Source organism: Ilyonectria robusta, assembly GCF_021365365.1.
Source record: "Ilyonectria robusta strain PMI_751 chromosome Unknown BGZ61scaffold_18, whole genome shotgun sequence".
Lineage (NCBI taxonomy): Eukaryota > Fungi > Ascomycota > Sordariomycetes > Hypocreales > Nectriaceae > Ilyonectria > Ilyonectria robusta.
Genome location: NW_025764452.1, coordinates 351706 through 370670, shown reverse-complemented (window position 1 = coordinate 370670; position 18965 = coordinate 351706). Strand labels below are relative to the sequence as shown.

General features: G+C 52.4%; 8 protein-coding genes across 8 annotated transcripts; 3 read left to right on the top strand and 5 right to left on the bottom strand.

Annotated features, from left to right (window-relative positions):
* The first annotated feature begins 713 nt into the window (after positions 1-713).
* Positions 714-2180, top strand: BGZ61DRAFT_69491 (uncharacterized protein). Its single transcript, XM_046256994.1, has 2 exons — positions 714-929; positions 1067-2180. Exons 1-2 carry the CDS (start codon positions 830-832, stop codon positions 2098-2100), a joined length of 1134 nt encoding a protein of 377 aa, XP_046100700.1. The 5' UTR covers positions 714-829; the 3' UTR covers positions 2101-2180.
* Positions 2181-2207: 27 nt separating this feature from the next.
* On the bottom strand, positions 2208-3352 carry BGZ61DRAFT_69487 (uncharacterized protein). The gene is made up of 2 exons (XM_046256993.1): positions 2885-3352; positions 2208-2835 (listed from the first exon to the last, which is right to left on the bottom strand). Exons 1-2 carry the CDS (start codon positions 3252-3254, stop codon positions 2423-2425), a joined length of 783 nt encoding a protein of 260 aa, XP_046100699.1. The 5' UTR covers positions 3255-3352; the 3' UTR covers positions 2208-2422.
* A 265-nt stretch (positions 3353-3617) lies between these two features.
* BGZ61DRAFT_456965 (uncharacterized protein) lies at positions 3618-4959 on the bottom strand. The gene has a single exon (XM_046246584.1). The coding sequence runs from the start codon at positions 4905-4907 to the stop codon at positions 3759-3761; it is 1149 nt and encodes a 382-aa protein (XP_046100698.1). The 5' UTR covers positions 4908-4959; the 3' UTR covers positions 3618-3758.
* A 460-nt stretch (positions 4960-5419) lies between these two features.
* Positions 5420-7798, top strand: BGZ61DRAFT_535662 (fungal-specific transcription factor domain-containing protein; the record flags this gene model as incomplete). Its single annotated transcript, XM_046254291.1, has 2 exons — positions 5420-5968; positions 6014-7798. 2 exons carry the CDS (start codon positions 5420-5422, stop codon positions 7796-7798), a joined length of 2334 nt encoding a protein of 777 aa, XP_046100697.1.
* A 444-nt stretch (positions 7799-8242) lies between these two features.
* BGZ61DRAFT_396097 (uncharacterized protein) lies at positions 8243-9330 on the top strand (the record flags this gene model as incomplete). Its single annotated transcript, XM_046242950.1, has 2 exons — positions 8243-8425; positions 8485-9330. 2 exons carry the CDS (start codon positions 8243-8245, stop codon positions 9304-9306), a joined length of 1005 nt encoding a protein of 334 aa, XP_046100696.1. The 3' UTR covers positions 9307-9330.
* A 20-nt stretch (positions 9331-9350) lies between these two features.
* On the bottom strand, positions 9351-11697 carry BGZ61DRAFT_396093 (uncharacterized protein). The gene is made up of 2 exons (XM_046242949.1): positions 11344-11697; positions 9351-11278 (listed from the first exon to the last, which is right to left on the bottom strand). Exons 1-2 carry the CDS (start codon positions 11560-11562, stop codon positions 9449-9451), a joined length of 2049 nt encoding a protein of 682 aa, XP_046100695.1. The 5' UTR covers positions 11563-11697; the 3' UTR covers positions 9351-9448.
* A 1804-nt stretch (positions 11698-13501) lies between these two features.
* On the bottom strand, positions 13502-15022 carry BGZ61DRAFT_481302 (WD40-repeat-containing domain protein; the record flags this gene model as incomplete). Its single annotated transcript, XM_046249277.1, has 2 exons — positions 13502-14760; positions 14818-15022. The coding sequence occupies 2 exons, from the start codon at positions 15020-15022 to the stop codon at positions 13502-13504; spliced, it is 1464 nt and encodes a 487-aa protein (XP_046100694.1).
* A 483-nt stretch (positions 15023-15505) lies between these two features.
* BGZ61DRAFT_456957 (uncharacterized protein) lies at positions 15506-16672 on the bottom strand. Its single transcript, XM_046246583.1, has 2 exons — positions 16243-16672; positions 15506-16174 (listed from the first exon to the last, which is right to left on the bottom strand). The coding sequence occupies exons 1-2, from the start codon at positions 16584-16586 to the stop codon at positions 15649-15651; spliced, it is 870 nt and encodes a 289-aa protein (XP_046100693.1). The 5' UTR covers positions 16587-16672; the 3' UTR covers positions 15506-15648.
* Positions 16673-18965: the final 2293 nt, after the last annotated feature.

Sequence of the window (18965 nt, the reverse complement as noted above, 5' to 3'; positions counted from 1 at the left end):
GATAAAACCATGAGTTCCGGCGCCTTCGTCTAGCTTGCAAGCGTTCCAACAAACGAAACGAGCATCTCTCGCGTCACGACTAGGATCATCCCAGCGCGGATTCGGTCGCCCTATCCCTTATGCGCGGCGGTCTTTTTGCCGAAACGACACTTTCACGCTTGCTTTTTCGCAGCGTTAAGCCCTGTCCAGTGGCGCTCGCGACTTCGAAGACTCTAGTATCGGTAATTGAAGTGTTCGTCTGACAGGTCTCCTCTAAGTACATCCACATCCCACGCGGGACCCTCCAAGTGAACATTCGGGTTGTGCTAAGCGATCGGAATTATTTGGCGTATACTTGTGTACCTACTTGATACAGACGGCGCAGGGGCAAATGAATGCAGGTGACGCAACATGTCTCACGGTCTCACAGTCTTCCAAAGCGATACCCTCCACCAACCTTCTCGGAGCGGCCCGAAGACTGCGCTCATCGGAGACGACCTTGAACAAAACGGAGGAGAACGGGCGTTGATAAGCCCCAGCCAATTGCCTTTGAGTCAAATGTTGGCGTCAACTAGAGCGCCATCTTCGCTGATAACGAGACGGCAATCGGCAAGCTGCGTGGCTTTTGGCGGGTCTGATTAGCTCGCGGGCTAAAGCCGTACAGCCGTCAAAGATAGCGGTTATCGGCGGCCTCCGCTCCGATCTGTGCTACAGCGTCATCTTCAACTTAAATAGATCGCGATGCCCCAGCTTGAGTTTATCTTTCCCAACTCACTCCAACACTACGGTTGATCAATATCCCGCTTCCAAAAAACACACTGAATCACAAAAACCTGCAAAAATCGGCCTCATGTCTTCCACAGTAACCGTCCAGCCGATCCCTTCTCCCGAGGGATCCAACATCGACTTTGGAGCTGTTGTCTCCAACGTTGACATTGAAAACCTCACCGGTAAGATTTGACGTGCCCCGCAATGTGCTCTGTTGAAATGCCACAATTTTTGGGAGAATACCCGTGCAATCGGTAACCTCCTATGGTAAGGCCTCTTGAATTCTGCCGCAGCTCGACCAGAAACTAACACGGTTTAGATGCCGACTTTGACGTAATCCGTGACGCCCTGTTCCACCACCAGGTCCTTGTTTTCAAGAATCAGGGCCACGCCTCGCCCAAGGCGCAGTACGAGATCACCCAGAAGTTCGACCCCGAGGCGGGCGGTTCATACGGCCACGGCAAGACTCTGGACGCTAAGCGCTCGATTCTGCACCCGGACCTCAAGACCATTCCTCATCAGCCCCAGGTCCAGGTCATCGGAAACGGCTTCGTGGAAGAATACGAGGGCTTGAAGAACATCCAGCTTCGCCACCCTCACCACCGCACTTTCCATGCGACCACGATCCCCGATGAGAAGGACCTCGACTACACCCGCTTCTACCGATGGCACATCGACGCGGCCCTGTATGGCCTCGCCCCACCAGTTGTGACCTCTCTGCTTGCAGTCAAAGTCCCTGGCGGTCGCAAGCAAACCCTCGTCTACGATGACAACTCTGGCGAGGAGATGACTGTTCCCCTTGGCACTACAGCCTTTGTCTCTGGCTATGCCATGTACGACAGGCTCTCTCCTGAAGACCAGGAGTTTGTTCGCACCACCAAAGTCGAGTATGCTCCTCATCCGTATGTTTGGATGAGCGGCGCCAAGTCCCGCTCCGATGGTCTCGGCCTTGTGTCCGAGGGCAAGGAAGTTTCGCTCGACAGCTTGCCACCCATCGAGGAGGAGAAGATCCAGATCCTGCCCATGTGCTGGCGCAACCCAGTCACCGGTCGCCTGGCTCTTCAAGTCCATCCTTCCGCCATTCGCAAGCTGCATCTTGCCGACGGCACTGTCATCGACGATCTTGAGAAGGTGCGCGAGATGGTCCACGACCTTCAGAGGCCGGGCATTGGCCCCAAGATGGTCTACCCTCACGATTGGGAGCAGGGTGACTTTGTCATGTTCCACAACCGAGGCCTGATCCATTCCGTGGTCGGAGCGTTTGCTGAAGATGAGGTTCGCCTTTTCCGCCAGTGCAACATTGCTGGTAGCAAACTGCCTGAGGGGCCGATCCAAGTCGGTGTTGCGGCCTAAACTGTCTTGTACCTGGTTGGAGTAGGGTTAGGAAATGCGTGCGTTTGCTTTGGGCTGTCTGGTCAGAATTAGATTGTAATGTCCTCCTTGACGAATGAATGTACTGTTTTAATAAATTGAAAATTAAACACCAAAATGATGCCTTGTTCGTTGCGGATCTATGCTGGTACGAGGGTGTATAGGCCTAAGCCAAGCAGCAAGGGATCCCGGTATTGCTGAATCAGTAAGAAGTGGTATTGTCCCTTTTGTCTCTATTTTAAACCCCATACTCCGAGTAATACAAGTCTATCGTACAGCCTCTCGGAAACAATTGTTTTACACATTATTCATTGCCCAGTGACCCAGTTACTTGTGAGACACCCTCCCTAAACAAGAACTCGGCATAAGCCAGGTGCAATGGGAACAAAAAGCCCAATGAGAAGGGCTTATTGACGGTTGGATTGCAAGTCATACTCTGTAAGTGGATTTGAACAGTTTGGCCAGCAGTGGACGACTCATTCGACCGCACAATTGAAAATCGGTGAACTCCAGCAAATTGAGACTGATCGCTGCAAAAGCCGAAATCGACATAACTCTCGGTGCGGTCTAGCTTGTCTTTGTCACCACTCTTCGGGTCCATTCGCGTGTCGATGACCTGGAATACTCCGAATAGTTCACAATACAGAGGAGGCAATTGGTCCTCTGAGAGCTGATTCTTGTACCATATTTTAGGAATATTCTCTGGAGTCTTTATCTCTGCTCCGAGGTTAGTTCTAGAAGGTAGAATGAATCGAATTTGACTTGCTTGAGAAGTTGAGAAACCTAGGCCGGAATATCTGCAGGGCGATTCTCTCAGGAGCGATGACAAGGCCGCCAAAAAAGCCCTTTGTGAATCTTGCCAACAGGACCTCGTCCGTCATGTTTTGATGTTCTGGTGGGATTTCAATCGTGATAAAGCGGGAGTCTGCCATCTGGTGGTGTCGTTTCGCATTGACAATTTCGGTGACAGACAAAGACTGCTGTAAAGAGTCGGGGATGGTATCGAAAGTCGTGATTTTCTTTGGATCAGTCGTTCGTATGCGCCTGTGCACGAAGTATCCATAAGTGCCTCCAACCACGAGAGCCGCACACACGGACGACGTGATTATCTTTGCAGGAAAACTTCGAAATGCCATCTTGAAGAGCGGAATTGCCGATTACCAATGCAACAGTAGTTCAGTGATTCCCTATTGTGGCAGGGCGATTGGTTTTGTTGCTTTCAGGTGGGCTGAAGTGGACAGCCTCTGTGAGTCAAGGTAAGCCTCCGATTCCACCCGGCTTTTGCGGAGACGCGGCGGAGCGGCCGGGATTCATGTCCGCATGACCTCTCTTTTAAATGGATGACCCGCCGCCCAGGTCTTGGTAATAGACTAGTTTAACGAGCTGAAAAATATTACACATGGCCATACGTATTATGCATTTGCATGCGATCCTGCAAAGATGTGTCAGTCGCAAATGCACCAATCCACAGCTTAGCTCGTTGGCGGCGGGGACGTCGGGGCATTTAGAAAGAATATTGTGTATTAAATTATATTTATCTGTCTGAATGAAGCTGAGCAAGGTATAGGAATTTGGCTCCGAGTTTCTGGGCAGCCTATCAATTCCAACCGATCCGTAAAGGGACCGTGTCGTCCTTCACCCTACATTGCTGCATGTCGCAAATGCTTCCCTCCAACATACCCCTCTGCCGTATCAACAAACAGCTTTCTCCCCTTGACGTAAGAAACCATGAACCCGAATAATTTCCAGTTTCCAATTTGACCAGTCGCCATCTTTCTGCCAAGCGAGAGAAAGATCATCTTCTTGTTCATTGGTTGGTAAGGGCTAGGCACAGTTGAGCCTGTCAGTGCCGCATCGAGTGCCGTTGCCAGATAAATGATTTGGTTATCCGTCACCGTGAGCTGCTTGGGTTCAATGTTTCCCACATCTCCGATGCCCCAGATGTTCTCTGTGCCAACCGCTCGCATATTCTCATCCTGCTTAACGTTGCCATCCGAGTCCAACAAAGCGCTCGGGACGAATGACGTATTGGTTCGGACGCCGTAAAGAGGCAAATACAAGTCTGTAACAATGGTAGAGCCATTCGACACTGTGACTTCTGTCTGCTTGCCACCAGAAGCTTCTCTCGCCTCTGTAACGCGGGCTTGGTAGATGAGCTTGACACCAAGCCGCTTCAAGTCCTTCTCGAGAATACCGCTGACTGCGGGTAGGGCGCCCTCCAGCGGCTTTTGGCCACTAATCAAGAGCGTGATTTCCTTTGCAGTGCCGTATTTCGCCGCCAACTCGCCTGCGACTTCAACGCCTGTTGCCCCAGCGCCTGCAATGAGGATTGACTTTGAACTTTGGACTTGCCTCTTCAAGTCGGTCCACGCAGCAATTGTCGTTTCATGGCTTCCGATGGGCTTGAGGGGGAGGTTGCTAGTCAGACGCGACCCTGTCGCAACGATGAGATGATCGTAAGAGATGGTGCGCTGGGCTCCTCCATTCAACTCGATATTAACTGTGCTCGCTGTCGTATCGATGCCATCCGCTGTGCCAAGGACAAACTCAAAGTTCTTGGCTGAATACTGATCGAACGCTGGCTTGATTGGCAGGAAGAGCTGGTCGTCGGGGATTTCGTCGGGGATCAACCCACGGGTGGCGGCGACATTCCAGAAGAAGTGACTGTTGGGCGATACCAAAATCACCTTGAGGCCAGAGGAAAGTTTGGGAACGGTGTACTTCAACAGCTTGTGTGCAAGAGGGAGGCCCGCCCAGCCTGCTCCGAGGATGACTACAGTTTTGGACATCGTGACGTCTTTGGACTGTAATGGAAGAACGAAAGTATATGGAATATAAACACACAAAGAGAACGGCCTGGGGATTTTATCTGGCCACCGCGAGACAGAAGCCTTCGGGCTTTGGTGTGGTGAGGGAGTGGTTGATCTAGTACCATCGAATACATGGACTTCAGGCGTTGTTTATCGGAATACCCGCCCAGACTCATGTCCCCTCTGTTAGTGCACTTATCTTCAGTGTGGATCCTTCGGTGACAGGGATCATGACCGAGCTCCGTGTCCGAGAGCGACCTCCGATCCGTCTCCACTGATTTGCCTCGACACGCTCTCACATTTCTCGGCCGTGATCCAGCCCCGAGATCTCGTCGCCCTCGCCTCTTAGGGACAAGTCCATCGTTCCAAAAGTCTCGTTTCGGTTCCAGCACCCTCGCTTTGGTTGCCGCCCTCGTGTCCAATTCTATCACCGCCCAGCTCCCAGCGGCGTCGGCAGTTATAAGCGCCGATCACCGACGGTGTCAGCAAGTATGTCGACGGAAGAACAAGCAGACGGCGCACCGTCTTCGGCTTCGGATGCCGGGCTCAAGATCTGGAGCTGTGTCACTTGCCGCCGCCGGAAGGTCAGATGCGATAGGCGAGACCCATGCTCCAACTGCATTCGAGCCGCCATCGACTGCCACTACCCAGTGACTGGGCGTGTTCCGCGGCGCAGCAGAGACCCGTCGGTTTGGAAGTCGCCTGCGCAGAAGCAATCAGAGCTTCTGAGCCGCCTTCGTCGCCTTGAAGCAGTTGTTACGGAGCTTTCTGCTCAAGTGGAGGAGGGTCCCGGCGAACCAAGTGCAAATCCAGCGTCTGATCAGCCCAACCCGTCGTTGTCTGTCAGTGGCAACACCTCCAGTCCGGATGCCACCCAGTCAGAGGCCAGATCCGTCGGCCAATCGCTGACCAGTTCCGCCAGCGATGCCCTCAGCTTTGTTCCCGGAAGCGAGTTTGATGAAGAATTCGGCCGGTTGGTTGTCGACAAAGACGGTAGTCGCCATGTGGGCAATCGCTTTTGGTCCGTCTTTTGCGACGAGGTATGCCCATCACAGGTAGACTTGGCTTAGTTCTAACTTTGACAGGTGGACAACATTCTTCAAGCAGTACATGATGTTGCTGATTACAATGAGCCAAATGATTCTACGATCCCCGAGACGGCGCCTAGTGGTAATCTCGGCCATCAGGGCTTCGTCTTCGGACATGGCGCCAGCTCGGGGAGCCTGGATGCGCTGAATCCGCTACCCTCCCAAATGCTCTTCATCTGGCAGACGTTCGTCGAAAGGGTTGATATATTCATCAAAATCCTTCACGTTCCAACCATGGACAAAGTAATTCGTGAGCTAAAAGGGAACTTCAGCTCTCTCAGCCCCAGCATGGAACCCTTGCTGTTTGCCATTTCGCTTGCAGCCATTGTATCCATGGACGACGAAGCCGTGGCAACCAATTTCAACGCACCTAAGGCACATCTTCTTGCACGCTATCGACTTGGAACTGAGCAGGCTCTTGGTCAAGCTGAGTTCCTCGTCACCAAGCAAATAGTTGTCGTGCAGGCATTTGTCATCTACCTCTCTGTCCTGCCACATATCGGGGCAGGCGATTCAGCATGGCCATTGACTGGACTTCTCATAAGGGTTGCCAAATCCCTAGGACTGCATCAGAACCAGAACAATAAGAGCCAGCTTGAAACCGAGCTTCGTCGTCGCCTGTGGTGGCACATTTGTTTCCTCGACTCGAAAACCCAGAGACCGTGTCTGAGAGACCTATCAATATCGGAAACCTCATTTGACACCGAGCTGCCTGGAACCACAGATGACACGCAGCTGGATTCTCTCACTTCAACCGCCGCCCTACCCGACATAAAGTCATCCAATATGATCCCCTGCCTCGTCAGATGCGGAATCTGGCGTGTTGTACAAGCTCTACAGGCAAATTCCACCAACACTCCGCAGATCAAGCTGCAGATCTTCCAAGCGGCAAAGTCGAAGATTCAGAGTAGCTATCTTCAAGGTCTTCGCTCGGAACTCGCACTTGACAGCTTCATCACGACACTGGTATCGCTGTTCTTTGCGAAAGTGGAATTGGTTCTCCATAGACCTTTGGTCTCAGCAAAAACGCAAACGTCTTGTACACCACACAGCCAACATTATATGTTTTCTGCCCTAAAAGCTTCCATTACGATCATCAAGGCAGTTCATGCACTCATCACCGAGCCCACCTGGGTCAATTGGCGCTGGCAGCTGGCGGGCCACGTTCCCTGGCATGCCATTGGCGTCTTCCTGCGACAAGCCTGCCGTCAGCCTTGGGGGCTAGAGTCTGAGCAAGTGTGGATTACAACAAAGGGTCTACTTGAGTCAGCATCGGCGGATGCGAAGAAAGCCAGTCTCTGGCTGCCTTTGGTGGGACTGGCGAAGACAACCGAGACTTACCGCGAGGGAGAACTGACACGCTGGAAGGCGGAGACGCTGGGTGGACAGCCTTTACCTGCGCTTCCTGTCGACCAATGGGTGGATAAAATTGCAGAGACTACAGATGACAACCTCTCTTTTCCAACAAACCAGCTGCATGACATGGTCATTGAGCCTCAAGCTTCCAATTCCAGATGTGAGCCGACACTCGAAACCCCAACAATTCTCCAAGCGGAAAGCATACCACAGTCTTCGGAGCCTTTGGGAAGTTTGCTGGGAAATCAACCATCCGGGTTGCATTTCCAGTCCGCCAATCCTACCCTGTGGTCTCCGCTGGCTGAGGTCGAGGCTTTGGGCCAAATCGAACCATCGAATCTCACCCAACCGGACGAGGCGAGTCTCATGGATTGGGATATATGGGAGGCGATGAGAGGGGTAGAGCCAGTTTGGGATTTGTTTTGAGTCCTCACTAAATCCTAGAGGAGGTGATATAGGCCGGTAATTAAAACGCCACAATGCCTCACCTTGCACACAGTAACGGCTTGGATTTGTGGTCGTGTACACCTACCAAATAATATCGCTTGGAAAGTCGCATCAGATGTTTTAAAGACCTCCCTCTTGAAGCTAATTTAATCTAGAGCTGATTGTGAATTGTATTGAGCTTACGGCAGAGTTTCTGTGTGCGGCTGTCTGTTGTTATGACTGCCAGGGCGGAATTCCGCCTGTAGCTTGCAGTCAATGCCACCATCAACGCGGAGAAAATCTCCGCCTTTCCACCTCACTCCGCGTTTTAGCTTTGTTAGATATTAAGATGGGTTGGTACTTTCAATTCCCATCTCCCCTTTTCCTTTCTTTCTAGTCATTCATTTCTCAGAATCCGTATCCATCCGTGGAAATCTACCCACCATGGCTTTCCGCAGCTTATACACCCAGCTGTTCCCTCCGAAACCGACCCTTACAGAAGACAATGTGCCTTCCCAGCAGGGCAAAGTTTTTATCGTGACGGGTGGTAACTCGGGCGTCGGGTATGAGCTGTGCAAGATCCTGTACGGAACCGGCGCCACTATCTATATGGCTTCAAGATCTCAGGTCGGTCGTTGTCGTGAACTTCACCTGCTGCAGCGGCTAAAGGCTTACATTCATATTAGGAACGCGCCTACAATGCCATCAATCAGATCATCGAGACCAAGCCACCACCTTCCACGCCAGGAACTCTCAAGTTCCTCCAACTCGATCTCAACGACTTGGAATCCGTAAAGTCAGCAGCCTTGAGCTTTGCATCACAGGAATCTAAACTCGACGTTCTTTGGAACAATGCAGGAACTGGAGGCTACCGGGTTGAGCCTTTCGCCAAAACTGCTCAGGGTCTGGAGTCCATGGTTGGAATGCATTGCGTTGCAACTCTGCTGTTCACTCAGTTGCTTGAGCCCCAGCTGCGAGCCGCTGTGGCCGCGTCGCTGTCTCAATCAGGAGCTGTGAGGGTGGTCTGGACGTCCAGCATCGCCGCAGACCAGGGAGTACCTCCCAACGGTATCGATTTTGAACTCTTAGATACTGGCACGGAAGATCGAGCCCGCAATTACGCCGTTTCAAAAGTCGGCAGCTGGATGCTAAGTCGAGAGATGGCTCAACGCTATGGCAAGCACGGCATCGTCAGTGTTGCTCAGAACCCCGGCAACGTCAGGGCCGGCTCATACGACGGCGCACCCGCGATGGTCATGCTGCTCATGAACAGAATCCTCCACGATACAAAGTTTGGCGCACACACGGAACTTTACGCAGGCTTGTCACCTAGCATCACCCTCGAGAATAATGGCGCCTATATCATTCCTTGGGGGCGGGTTCGACCAGACAGTGAGTGTCCGCGGAAAGACATCATCAATGCCATGACTCCCGAGGAAGCTGGGGGGCTCGGGTACTGCAAGAAGTTTTGGGACTGGTGCGAGCAGCAATGGCAGCCATTTGTTTAGTCATGTTAATTGCGGTGTTTACTTGGGACTTCTTGAGACCATGTGCTTATTTTACAAGGATATCTTTCATTATACACACAGGATATACATATCAAATCATTAAGTATTAGGTCTAAGATCACGTAGCCGCCCGATCTGCACCTCAAAGCCCACCCAAGCCATCTCTGAACACCTCCTGGAACCACCGACGCTGACTATTCACATCCTCACCCTTCTCCCGACACAGCATCTCAAAGTTCATCTCCGGCAGCCCACTCTTGCGAGCACCGAGCGTGAAATGGCGTGGCCTCCGCTTCTCCTTGTCTGAGCTGGGCGGCCAGTACACAGCTTGTTTTCCCTGCGTAGCGAACGTGGCGAGCGGCTGGAGCTTCGCTGGTCGTTCGAGGTAGATCCCGACCAACTCGCGCAGGTAGGGGAAGTACCACGTGCGGTTCCACCACCATACTCGTCGTGCCTTGAGGCCGTCGGCGTGGGCATTGTGATGGACCGCCACCGGGACAGCCTCGCTGAAGTAATCGGCGTAGAGTGGCATCTCGCCCCAGTCGAAGCTGCCGCGTTGATTTTCGCTGACTACCTTGTTGAGCGGGATCTCAGAGTTGCGGATGTCCTTAGGGACGCCCTTGAGACGGACGGGGCTGATCCCCAGCTTCTGGGACTTTTCGGCAATGTGCGTCTCGTTGTTGAGGTGTACCATTTCGCCGTCCTCCTCTTCAAACACGGTAGGAATGAAGAGCTGCTGGCTATAGTCCAGGCCGACGTTGTACTCGAATCGCTCCAGCATCATCTTGGTAATGTCGTCATGGGGGAACTCCCTGTGCTGGGTGCGGAGCCACGTTCGCCAGACCTCCTGCTCTCCGAAGACTTCGGCAAAGATGCCCTGGTCACTCCAAAGTTTGTGGTGCTTTACCAATAACTGCTCCATCCTCTCCTGGACCCGGCGCATGTATCGCTTCATGTCGCCAACCGGGCCCATGATGGTGCCGCTGTTGAAGTACTTGGGCCGCGTGTCGTGATACGGGTTCTTTTTGGCGCTCAAGTTTGGATCAATGTCGGTGTTTTCCCCGTACAGATCCTTCCGAGCAGTGCTTTCGGGGAGCTCTTCGCAGTGGCGGTTGCCGGGCATTTCGGGAGTAGGCCAGCACCTCTTCTGAACCGACGCCACGATGGTCTGCTGCATGGGCATCTGGCCTCGTGCGCCCCATTCCTTGGCCAGACGCTCGTTGGCGAGTCTGTTGGACTCGTGATATCGCTTGATCAGCACGTCCGGAGGGAGTTGCCACCAGACATCGTAGGCATCAACGAGCACAACAAGGTCGTCGTCGTTCAAGCGATCTCCCTCGTGGGTATCTTGGCGGGTGATGGCATCCAGATACTCGAGGGCACCTGTGATCTTGGCAAGGTGGGAGCTGCCAATGTCCCGTGCGTCAGTCTTTCCGACGTCCTTTTTCCAGTTGAGGATAACAGGGCTGGGGTAACCCATTGCCATTCCGCTGAATATGACCTTGCAGAGCGCGGAACCGGAGTCGTCGGCGGGGAGGAGGATGACGAGACGGTGATTTCCGGGCGGGGGCTCAGGGATGTCGGCCATGATCTCAGATTCTTGCTCGTTGAGGTAATCTAGTTCATTTCCGACTTCCTTGCCACTTTCGTCAAAGATGAATTCTGCAGGTGCCTCAGGTGCTTGTGATATCTTCGTCTGCACCGGTTGATGATGTTCCTCTGGCTTCTCCGGTTCTTCAAGCTCCGCGTGTGGCGCTTTGGGAGCATTATCATTATTGTCTTCCGACGGCGTATCCTCTGCTTCTACTATCGGGGTCGCATCCAAGCTCTCGGGAAAATCGGTATGTGTCTCGTGGATGGGGATGTTGTTTGGAATGCCGATGTGAAGCGGAGGATGGCTCGGGGGCACTATGTGGTTGGCCCAGCTCAAAGCAAAGACATCATTCGTGCCGTCAGAGACGTAACTATGACCCTGTTTTGGACGGAGTCAGCAAGAGTTTCTTCAACTAAGTGGTTATGTGCAAGGACAAAACTCACATTGACCACCACCAGGGTGAACAGTGTTGGTATCAAGATGACAAAAGTGATGAGCAACATCAACGGAAGTTTAGATACCCGTATCAGACATCGCGAGATGTGCCTGAACCCATTTGACGCCTTTTCGCTGGGGTCCAGCGCCGGGTTGTGAAGAGGAATGTAGTTGCCTGTCTGCCATCTCTGGGACCGGCTATTAACAAGCTTGTGCATAGCGTCCATGGTCACGGATCCGAACGCTTGTGACAGCAAAAGAGAGACTCAAGTGGGGGTAAAAACAAGCCAGCAGCGAACAAGTGTAAACAAAAGGGTGATCAAAGAATTAGCAGCTGGGAAGAGAAGAGAATACGACGAGAGGAATACGGAAGTAGGTGGAACATATATGCAAGGCGGAACACAGGCGGAAAGTGGAACGTTGGGCGGTAGTTATACAGTCGGCGCGTGCGATTGGGAGGCGGCAACGGGCTATCTGGCGTAGCGCAATGCAACCCTCTGAAAAGCAATATAATAACACCGATACTCTCTCCCCACTGGTCGATCCCAGGGGCTGGGGTTCCCGCAGGAGCGCTTGACGTCTTCTCGGCGCATTAGATTGCCGTGAGACCAGGGGCCGACATATCTAGCCCGTCCATCTCGGAGTGCTACCGTGGCAGTTGACCCCGGGCTGCCACATTATCGGTCCCAAACGAGGCAAGCGGTCGCATGCAAGCAAACAGGGCTATACGCGTACGCTGTATTGTGCGTGTGTCATATCAAGGCCGAGACCTGCCACGAAGTCGGTACAGGACGGGTGTACGCCGTGGGTCGGATAATAGCACCCGAGACGGCAGTTCCACCTTGCGGATCACGAGCGGCTATTGTTGCTTCTAGAAAAGCAATTTCTCTGTATACATGTTAGACCTAGGTACACCAAATATTTAATTATGTTCCTTGGCTCTCTTTCAGAAATTGATGGCATCTGGGTCAACCAATGTACTTCGGCATGGGTCCCCCGCCATTCGGGCATTTGACACTCTTAGTCTCCTGCCTCGTCATCCGCGCCAGCAATTCGAAACCCGCCAGCGGTTAACCTTAAGGGCGATGCGTGCATGTTAAAAAGCGGCCGCGAATGCGCTGTGTCAGAAGGCAAGATCGTGGGGCAGACGTGGAACAAGACGCGATGATCGGGGTCCGGGGCAGATTGACAATCTGGACTGTTGGGCCGACGGGCGAAACTTGAGAAACGTCCAGGGGAGTCTGTCTGTCCGCCTGTCTCTCCGCTTGTCTGTCTCACACTCTCACTCGGGTCATAAACGCCAAGCAGATAATCGCCCAGCCTTGTGCCGTGTGCCGTGTGATCAATACGAGAGTCAATTACAGACGCTATTGAGGACAACACAATCATATGTCCTTGGCATCCGTATCCCTTGCTGCCTTTGACTCAGATGCCCACTCTCGTCCACGCCGCTTAGACGCGCCCGTGCGACACATCACTTACACGGCGCAACTAGCTGCGAGACACGCTGCAAAAAGCACATTGCACGTCCATCAATTGGGGGCTATAATTTGAGCGATAAACCTGATTAAAAGGTTCCAGCTGCAGCTCTTGGCAGGTTGATCTTGTCATCGACCACTCTTCACCCTCATTTGTTTCATCGGCTGGCAAACTGCTCCCGCCCACTTCCCGAGTGTCGTTTCACACTCGTTGCACTCCCGTCTCAGTCCCGTCTGAGTGCCGACCAGAGACTCGGCGAGGAAAATACCCGTCTCTCCGCTGGAGTTTCAGCGTCGCAGAGCACCGGGGAGAAAATGTAACTATCGTTGAACTTGCGGGACTTGCAAATTCGTCCGATGCAAGGTGACGCTGCAGCAGAGACATCAAATTTCGTCCGATGCAAGGCGACAGCTGCAAGTGGAGAGACAGCTGCCACTCATTTCAAATGTCGCACATCATGACCAGGTCTGGAAACTGTGCTTGTTGACCAAAATGTATCACTCTATCGCTTGCACTTGAATCATGATGCGCCATACCGTCGTCCATGTTGTCTTCTCCCAGTGGGTCTTCCATCCCTTTTCGTGCCATGATTCCCGTCGTCATATCCGTCCACTCTTTTACGTAGCGTGGTTCCATAGCTAGATCCATCCGCCACTTTTTTTGCCCTGCATCTTTGTCATCCTCGTCTTATACGCTGATCGTTCGGAAGACGCTAAACTCCTCGCCCGTAGCCACCAGGCTGCCAGTGATCTGCGGGTGCCAGTGCACCTCCTTGACGTCCTTGAGGTAGTGCACAAACAGCAGCTGCGGCGGCACATCCTTGACGCCAGCCGTGTCCTTGCTCTCCTCGTCGTCCAGCTCGACAGCCAAATCCCACAGCGTCACCGTGTTGTCGGCCGCTGCCACCGCCATGATTGAGTCGTCAGTCGGGTGCCACTCAACGCTGGTGATCTGCTCCTTGTGGAAGTCGAAGCTGGCAATGGGTTGCGGCTTCTGCGCGTCGGCCTTCCACTGTCGCAGATCCCACACTCCCCACACGCCGTTGTCGTCGCCAGAGGCCAACAGGTGAGAGGTCTGGCGCGACCACGACATGACGTTGACGTCGACGTTGGACACCTGGACGGTGATGGCGGCCTTGCGCGACTTGGATCGCACGTCCCAAACGCGGATGGTGCCGTCGCTCGACGCGGAGGCGAAGACAGACTGCTCAGACGGCGACCACTGCAGCTCCTCGACACTGCTGGTGTGGCCCTGGAACGCGCGGTTGTCGGTGACCCAGCCGCCGCCGTCGGTGCGGGAAGTCATGTAGATGAGGCCGTCGTTGTCGCCGGTCAGCAACTTGCCGCCGGGGACGGTGGGCGACCAGTCCAGCGCGTATCCCTCGCTCTTGTGGGCCCTGATGGTAGAGATAGGCTTGTTCTGCTGAGCCGAGATTGTGGTGCCCGGGTTATCGAACGAGGCCAGGTGGGGGGTGATGTCGTGGATGAAGACATTGGAAGACTCGGTCATGGTGGCTGTGAGGGTCGTCTGGGGTCGACCGAGCTCTTGACTAGGGATCTGGTGCGAGCGGATTCGGTTGGTGGTGGAGCTGATGGGGATGGACTTGCTCTCGAGAATAGGGTCGGAGTCCTCGTCGTCGTCGCCGTCCGAGTCGGACTCGTCGCCGCGGTCCATCTTGCTGAGGCCGCTGAACTTCATGACCATGATCTGGTTGTCGGAAGCCTTGGCAGACTCGGCCTGGGTGCCGGCAACGGTGTACATGGTGGCGGGATAGGCCTTGCGGGCATCTCCCAGGCCGTCCTTGACGATGTCGAAGGAGAGGCACGGCCAGGGAGTGCTGAGGTTGTGCAGCATCTCGTAGGTGGTCAGATCGGGGGCGAGGGTCTGGCCGGGCTCGAGCTTGCTTCGTCCGACGATGAAGGTTCCTTGGTCGACGTCCATGGCGTCTGGGAGGTATGTTCAGCTCGGGTTCTTCGAACTAGATCGTGCATAGTAGAACGTACCAGCGGCCTTCTCATCGGCCTCTCGCTCAGCATCTGGCCGGCCGTCCACGCCAGCCTCGAAGATCTCGTCTTCGCTCTCGAATTCGTCCTCGAACTCGTCTTCGAACTCGCCCATGTGGTTGTCGTCGACGTCCATCTTCTCGGGGCGGTCGCCGCCCTTGAGAGGCGCATCGCCGTGCTCGGTTTCGGCGGTGCGCTTGGCCATTGTGATGGTGGGGTGCGATGCGATGCGACGGTGTAGTGGTGAGTGCCTCGAGGCAGAGGTAGGTTCGGTGTCGACTTAGGTGAGATGACCAGACTGCCAGCAATTAATTAATCTTGAAACTCGAGATCCAGTTCCAGGTGTTGTGTAGATGCAGTTGTAGATGCAGTCAAGATGCAGCCCAATCCAACTGAAATTTTGACGCCGGTGCCCCTCCAAAACCAAATCCACCGGTGCGCAAAGAAAAAATTTGGGAGAGTCCCCCGCCATGACGCAGTGGGGTAGGGGTATTTACGCGGAGATTAGCCGTAAGGGAGTCGCCGATAAGACCTTATCGCCCTGATATGATGGGAAATCGTGGACGGATTCAAATGTAAGGGGATCATGGGAAGGGGGGATTTCGTAATTCTTACGCACGATTGCAGCATTATTCATTCATGTGACCGAAGATAGCCGATTGTAATTAAACAGCTGTGACTCGTCTCAGCTTGACTGAGGCATGGCGGCATGATCATATTGTTTTTTGTTCCGTATCCAACTCAACCAAGTTTTGCAGCTGGATCCGGACTTGCATCAACTTTACCACAGGGTATTCCAAATCCAGGAACAACATCCCGGCACAGTCGTCCTCAAATATTGCCAGTCGCAGCTAACGATATTAATCCCTGCCCGACAGCAAACACCAAGCTATTCGTAGCGGTCCAACCAATCAACCTATACCAGCCAGCAAAATACGTCGCGGCCACAGACACACTCTGAAATACAGGACCCCACTCAACTGTTCCGGCAACTGGGGACAACCGAAAGAAAAATCTCCATAGAATGCTTAGAATCCAAAATACGACAGCTTGCGTCCTCAGACCAACAATACTCAGCGCGCCAAGATCAGAGCGGGATCGGGTGTGTAGTAGCTGAACGAGCAGCCCAAAGATGCTCATTGTAGTGAAGATGGGGTTATAAATTGCGCCATGCATAAACTTTAGTATGCACATGCGCCAGGGTTGACTTTTGTAGAAGTCTCGTGAGCGACTTGGGGGAAGTGTAGTCAGCCACATGAAGGGACCAACAGAGCTAGAAAGAAAAGCGACATAAATCAAGACCATGGAAATCTTGGAAACAGGTCCCACGGAAGAATAGAAGAGGTATAGCCCAAACCTTGACCGGGGCATATCAGGTTAGCTCCTATTCCACGTCGTACTCGCCTCGGGCATGGGGTTTCTCACAGAAATAAGTTGCAGAGCCAGAGAACTGTGCACTGGGCGAGGTTCAATCTATCATGGGCTTTTGATGGCGCTTCTATGAGACATTGTTCCCTGTCATCAATAGCGACGATGAAAGCAAACATGCGCGCAAACTGTTCTGTTGCTACAATTAGGCTGAACAGGATGTAGTAACTGGTGATGCCATCGCAGTTTCCGTGCGACCGGATTCGATTATACTGGGGAACGAAGGAATAAGCACTGAGAGTTATGATAAACCTTGACCCATACGTTAGTAGATTCAGCCTGGATGCCAAAGGCGGGAAACCAATTGCGCGGCAACATACATCCGGGGTACAATAAACCATCGTGTCCAATCCATCCGCTTGTAAGCGATTGACTCCACGCCTAAATGCGTAGGAAGGTGTGACTTGGGTTCCATCGCGAGAGGTTTTGCAAATGTTCAATCACGAGCGCAATTCGGTTTAGATTTCAGGTTATCGGCCCTCTTTATATTTACGGCCGGCTCACCGACGAATTGACAGATATGCAACAATTAGTTGTGGCCTCAGTGGGCAAGACCGATATATAAGCGGGATCCCGGCGTGCCGTGAAGCCGAGAAGGATTTTCGGTGATACATTTGGCGAATAGCTAATCAGCGAAAAGTGGACGAGATTGGTTCGTGGTTCAGCAACGTGTCAAGACAGGGGCAGGGTGCGTTTTGGGCGAAGTGCACCCAAGACCCTTGAATCGTTTATCAATCGGTATGGTAACTTGGTACTGGACAATATTCAGGGAGTTTAATGAGCGTAGAACAACTAGCTAACTCGGTCACTCTCACAAAGAGCAGGGCAAACCTCTTCTATTCTAAAAATCCAAATACACCAATCCGTATTATCTTGCCTTGTTGCGCCTTCTCCGCCGTCGCAGCAGCTCTTGTCACTTTCTCATTTTCTCTTTTTTTTTGAAAAAAAAAAAAAAAAGAATTAGAAAGCACTAAATCAAATTCTCAAACGCTAGATTTTCTGCAGGTGTAAGGGCGTCGTAATCGTCAAAGGCCTTATCGAAGTCGTAGCCGCGGCGGCAAACGAAAAGCTCTACATGACACTTGAGAGCGTTGCGGAAAGGCTGGTCCTTACGTGCCTGATCATATAGATAGCCTGGACCTCATTGCACCTAGAATCGGAATTACTATTGGAGGCGGAGAATTTCGGTTTCAAATTTAGGACTCTTGGCACAGATTGATAGTAATATTGACGAAACAGGTCGGTCCCGGGTAGGAGCCAATGATTTTGTGCCTTTTCCACTTGGGTTTTAAATAATTCAACGAGCACTTTGAACTGCAAAAGGGAACGCTCCACTGGAGAGCTCGCAGATTTCTGGATAATCTTGTTCAACAAGTACTCATTAGTTACCTGTCAGGGCTGTAATATACAACAGGAGTGAGGAGGTCAGACCAGCTGCTAGGTAGCAGCTATAAGGTAGTAACAGGGTTGTGATTGTATTGATCTCTGATCTTTCTGCCAACAGGCGGCTGTTCCCAGCTAATTGTAGCTGGCATTAGGGCTTCCTTCAGTATAGCTGCAGCTATGGAATGTACCTAGATTGCTAGTCTGCTGAATCCGGCGTTCAGAGAGGCCTGGATCTATCCCTTGCATTCCGGCACCTGACAGTACCAGGCCTTCGGGACTATCCTACACTACTGCTCGTCTTGTCTACGAATCTCTAACGGCTTCACTATGTCGCGAGGGATAAGAACTATGTATTATCAGTTAAATTACGCAAAAGTGTAGTGACACCATGTAGTTTGGTCCCTTAATAGCCATTGTGCACGATAACAAAGATGAAGACAAGATAAGATATTAAGAGTCAAGTGATGATGCGCTAATGTATGCGCTCAGACGGACCCAGCCGCCGGGCCGTTACAAAGATATAGGGGTAGATTAAGGTACACCACACACGTAAGCCTCCCGTCTAGCGTGCCGAGTTCACACCGATATCGACGACATGGGAGGTCTCGGAAACGCGGATGCATCGCCACCTAGTGTTTTGACTCCAATGGCGCTGTGAGGAATCGTGACTAGCAGGGGGGTGGAACCGGCTATCAGGGTTTACAAGGACCGGCCGCCTTTGAGTAAGTCGGCGATTTTTGAGGCTGATGGCCAAGCTGCTGCAACACTTGATTCACTCCTTCTCTACTATATCCTTGAAAGATCCCGATCACTCTGCATCATATGGACCCAGCTTGAAGACGAACTCTTCCAAATGAGTATAATGGTACAGAAATTTGGGAGGTATGAATATTCCTCATCTTTACAAGTATATGATGATATTTTAGTTCCAATTAGCTTGCTATCTGCTGAGTAATCTAGTATTGCCTAGATTTTTGGGTTTCTTGAAGGGCCTGGGCCTTGGCTTTCAAAGCAAAGAGGATTGCACAATACAGGCTAGCAACCAAAGCATCTTAGGATCACTTCGTATTGCTTTGGTGTTGATGGTGCTATATATCTTGGCAAAACCCAATCGCACATAAACGGCCAGCTTTAGGTATTTATAGTTTGGCTTAAGTAACCTTTGCTACGTACACTAATGGCGCCAATTGAGGCGTGAGCTTTAAGTGTCGGTCTAAACCGAGTAGCGTCGGACTCACCGCCGCTAGATGGCTATGGCAAGAGGACGCGCGGCACGTTTTTCTGCCGTGATCATGGGTTTTGGAGTTTATAATCTTCCATTGAATACGAAATCA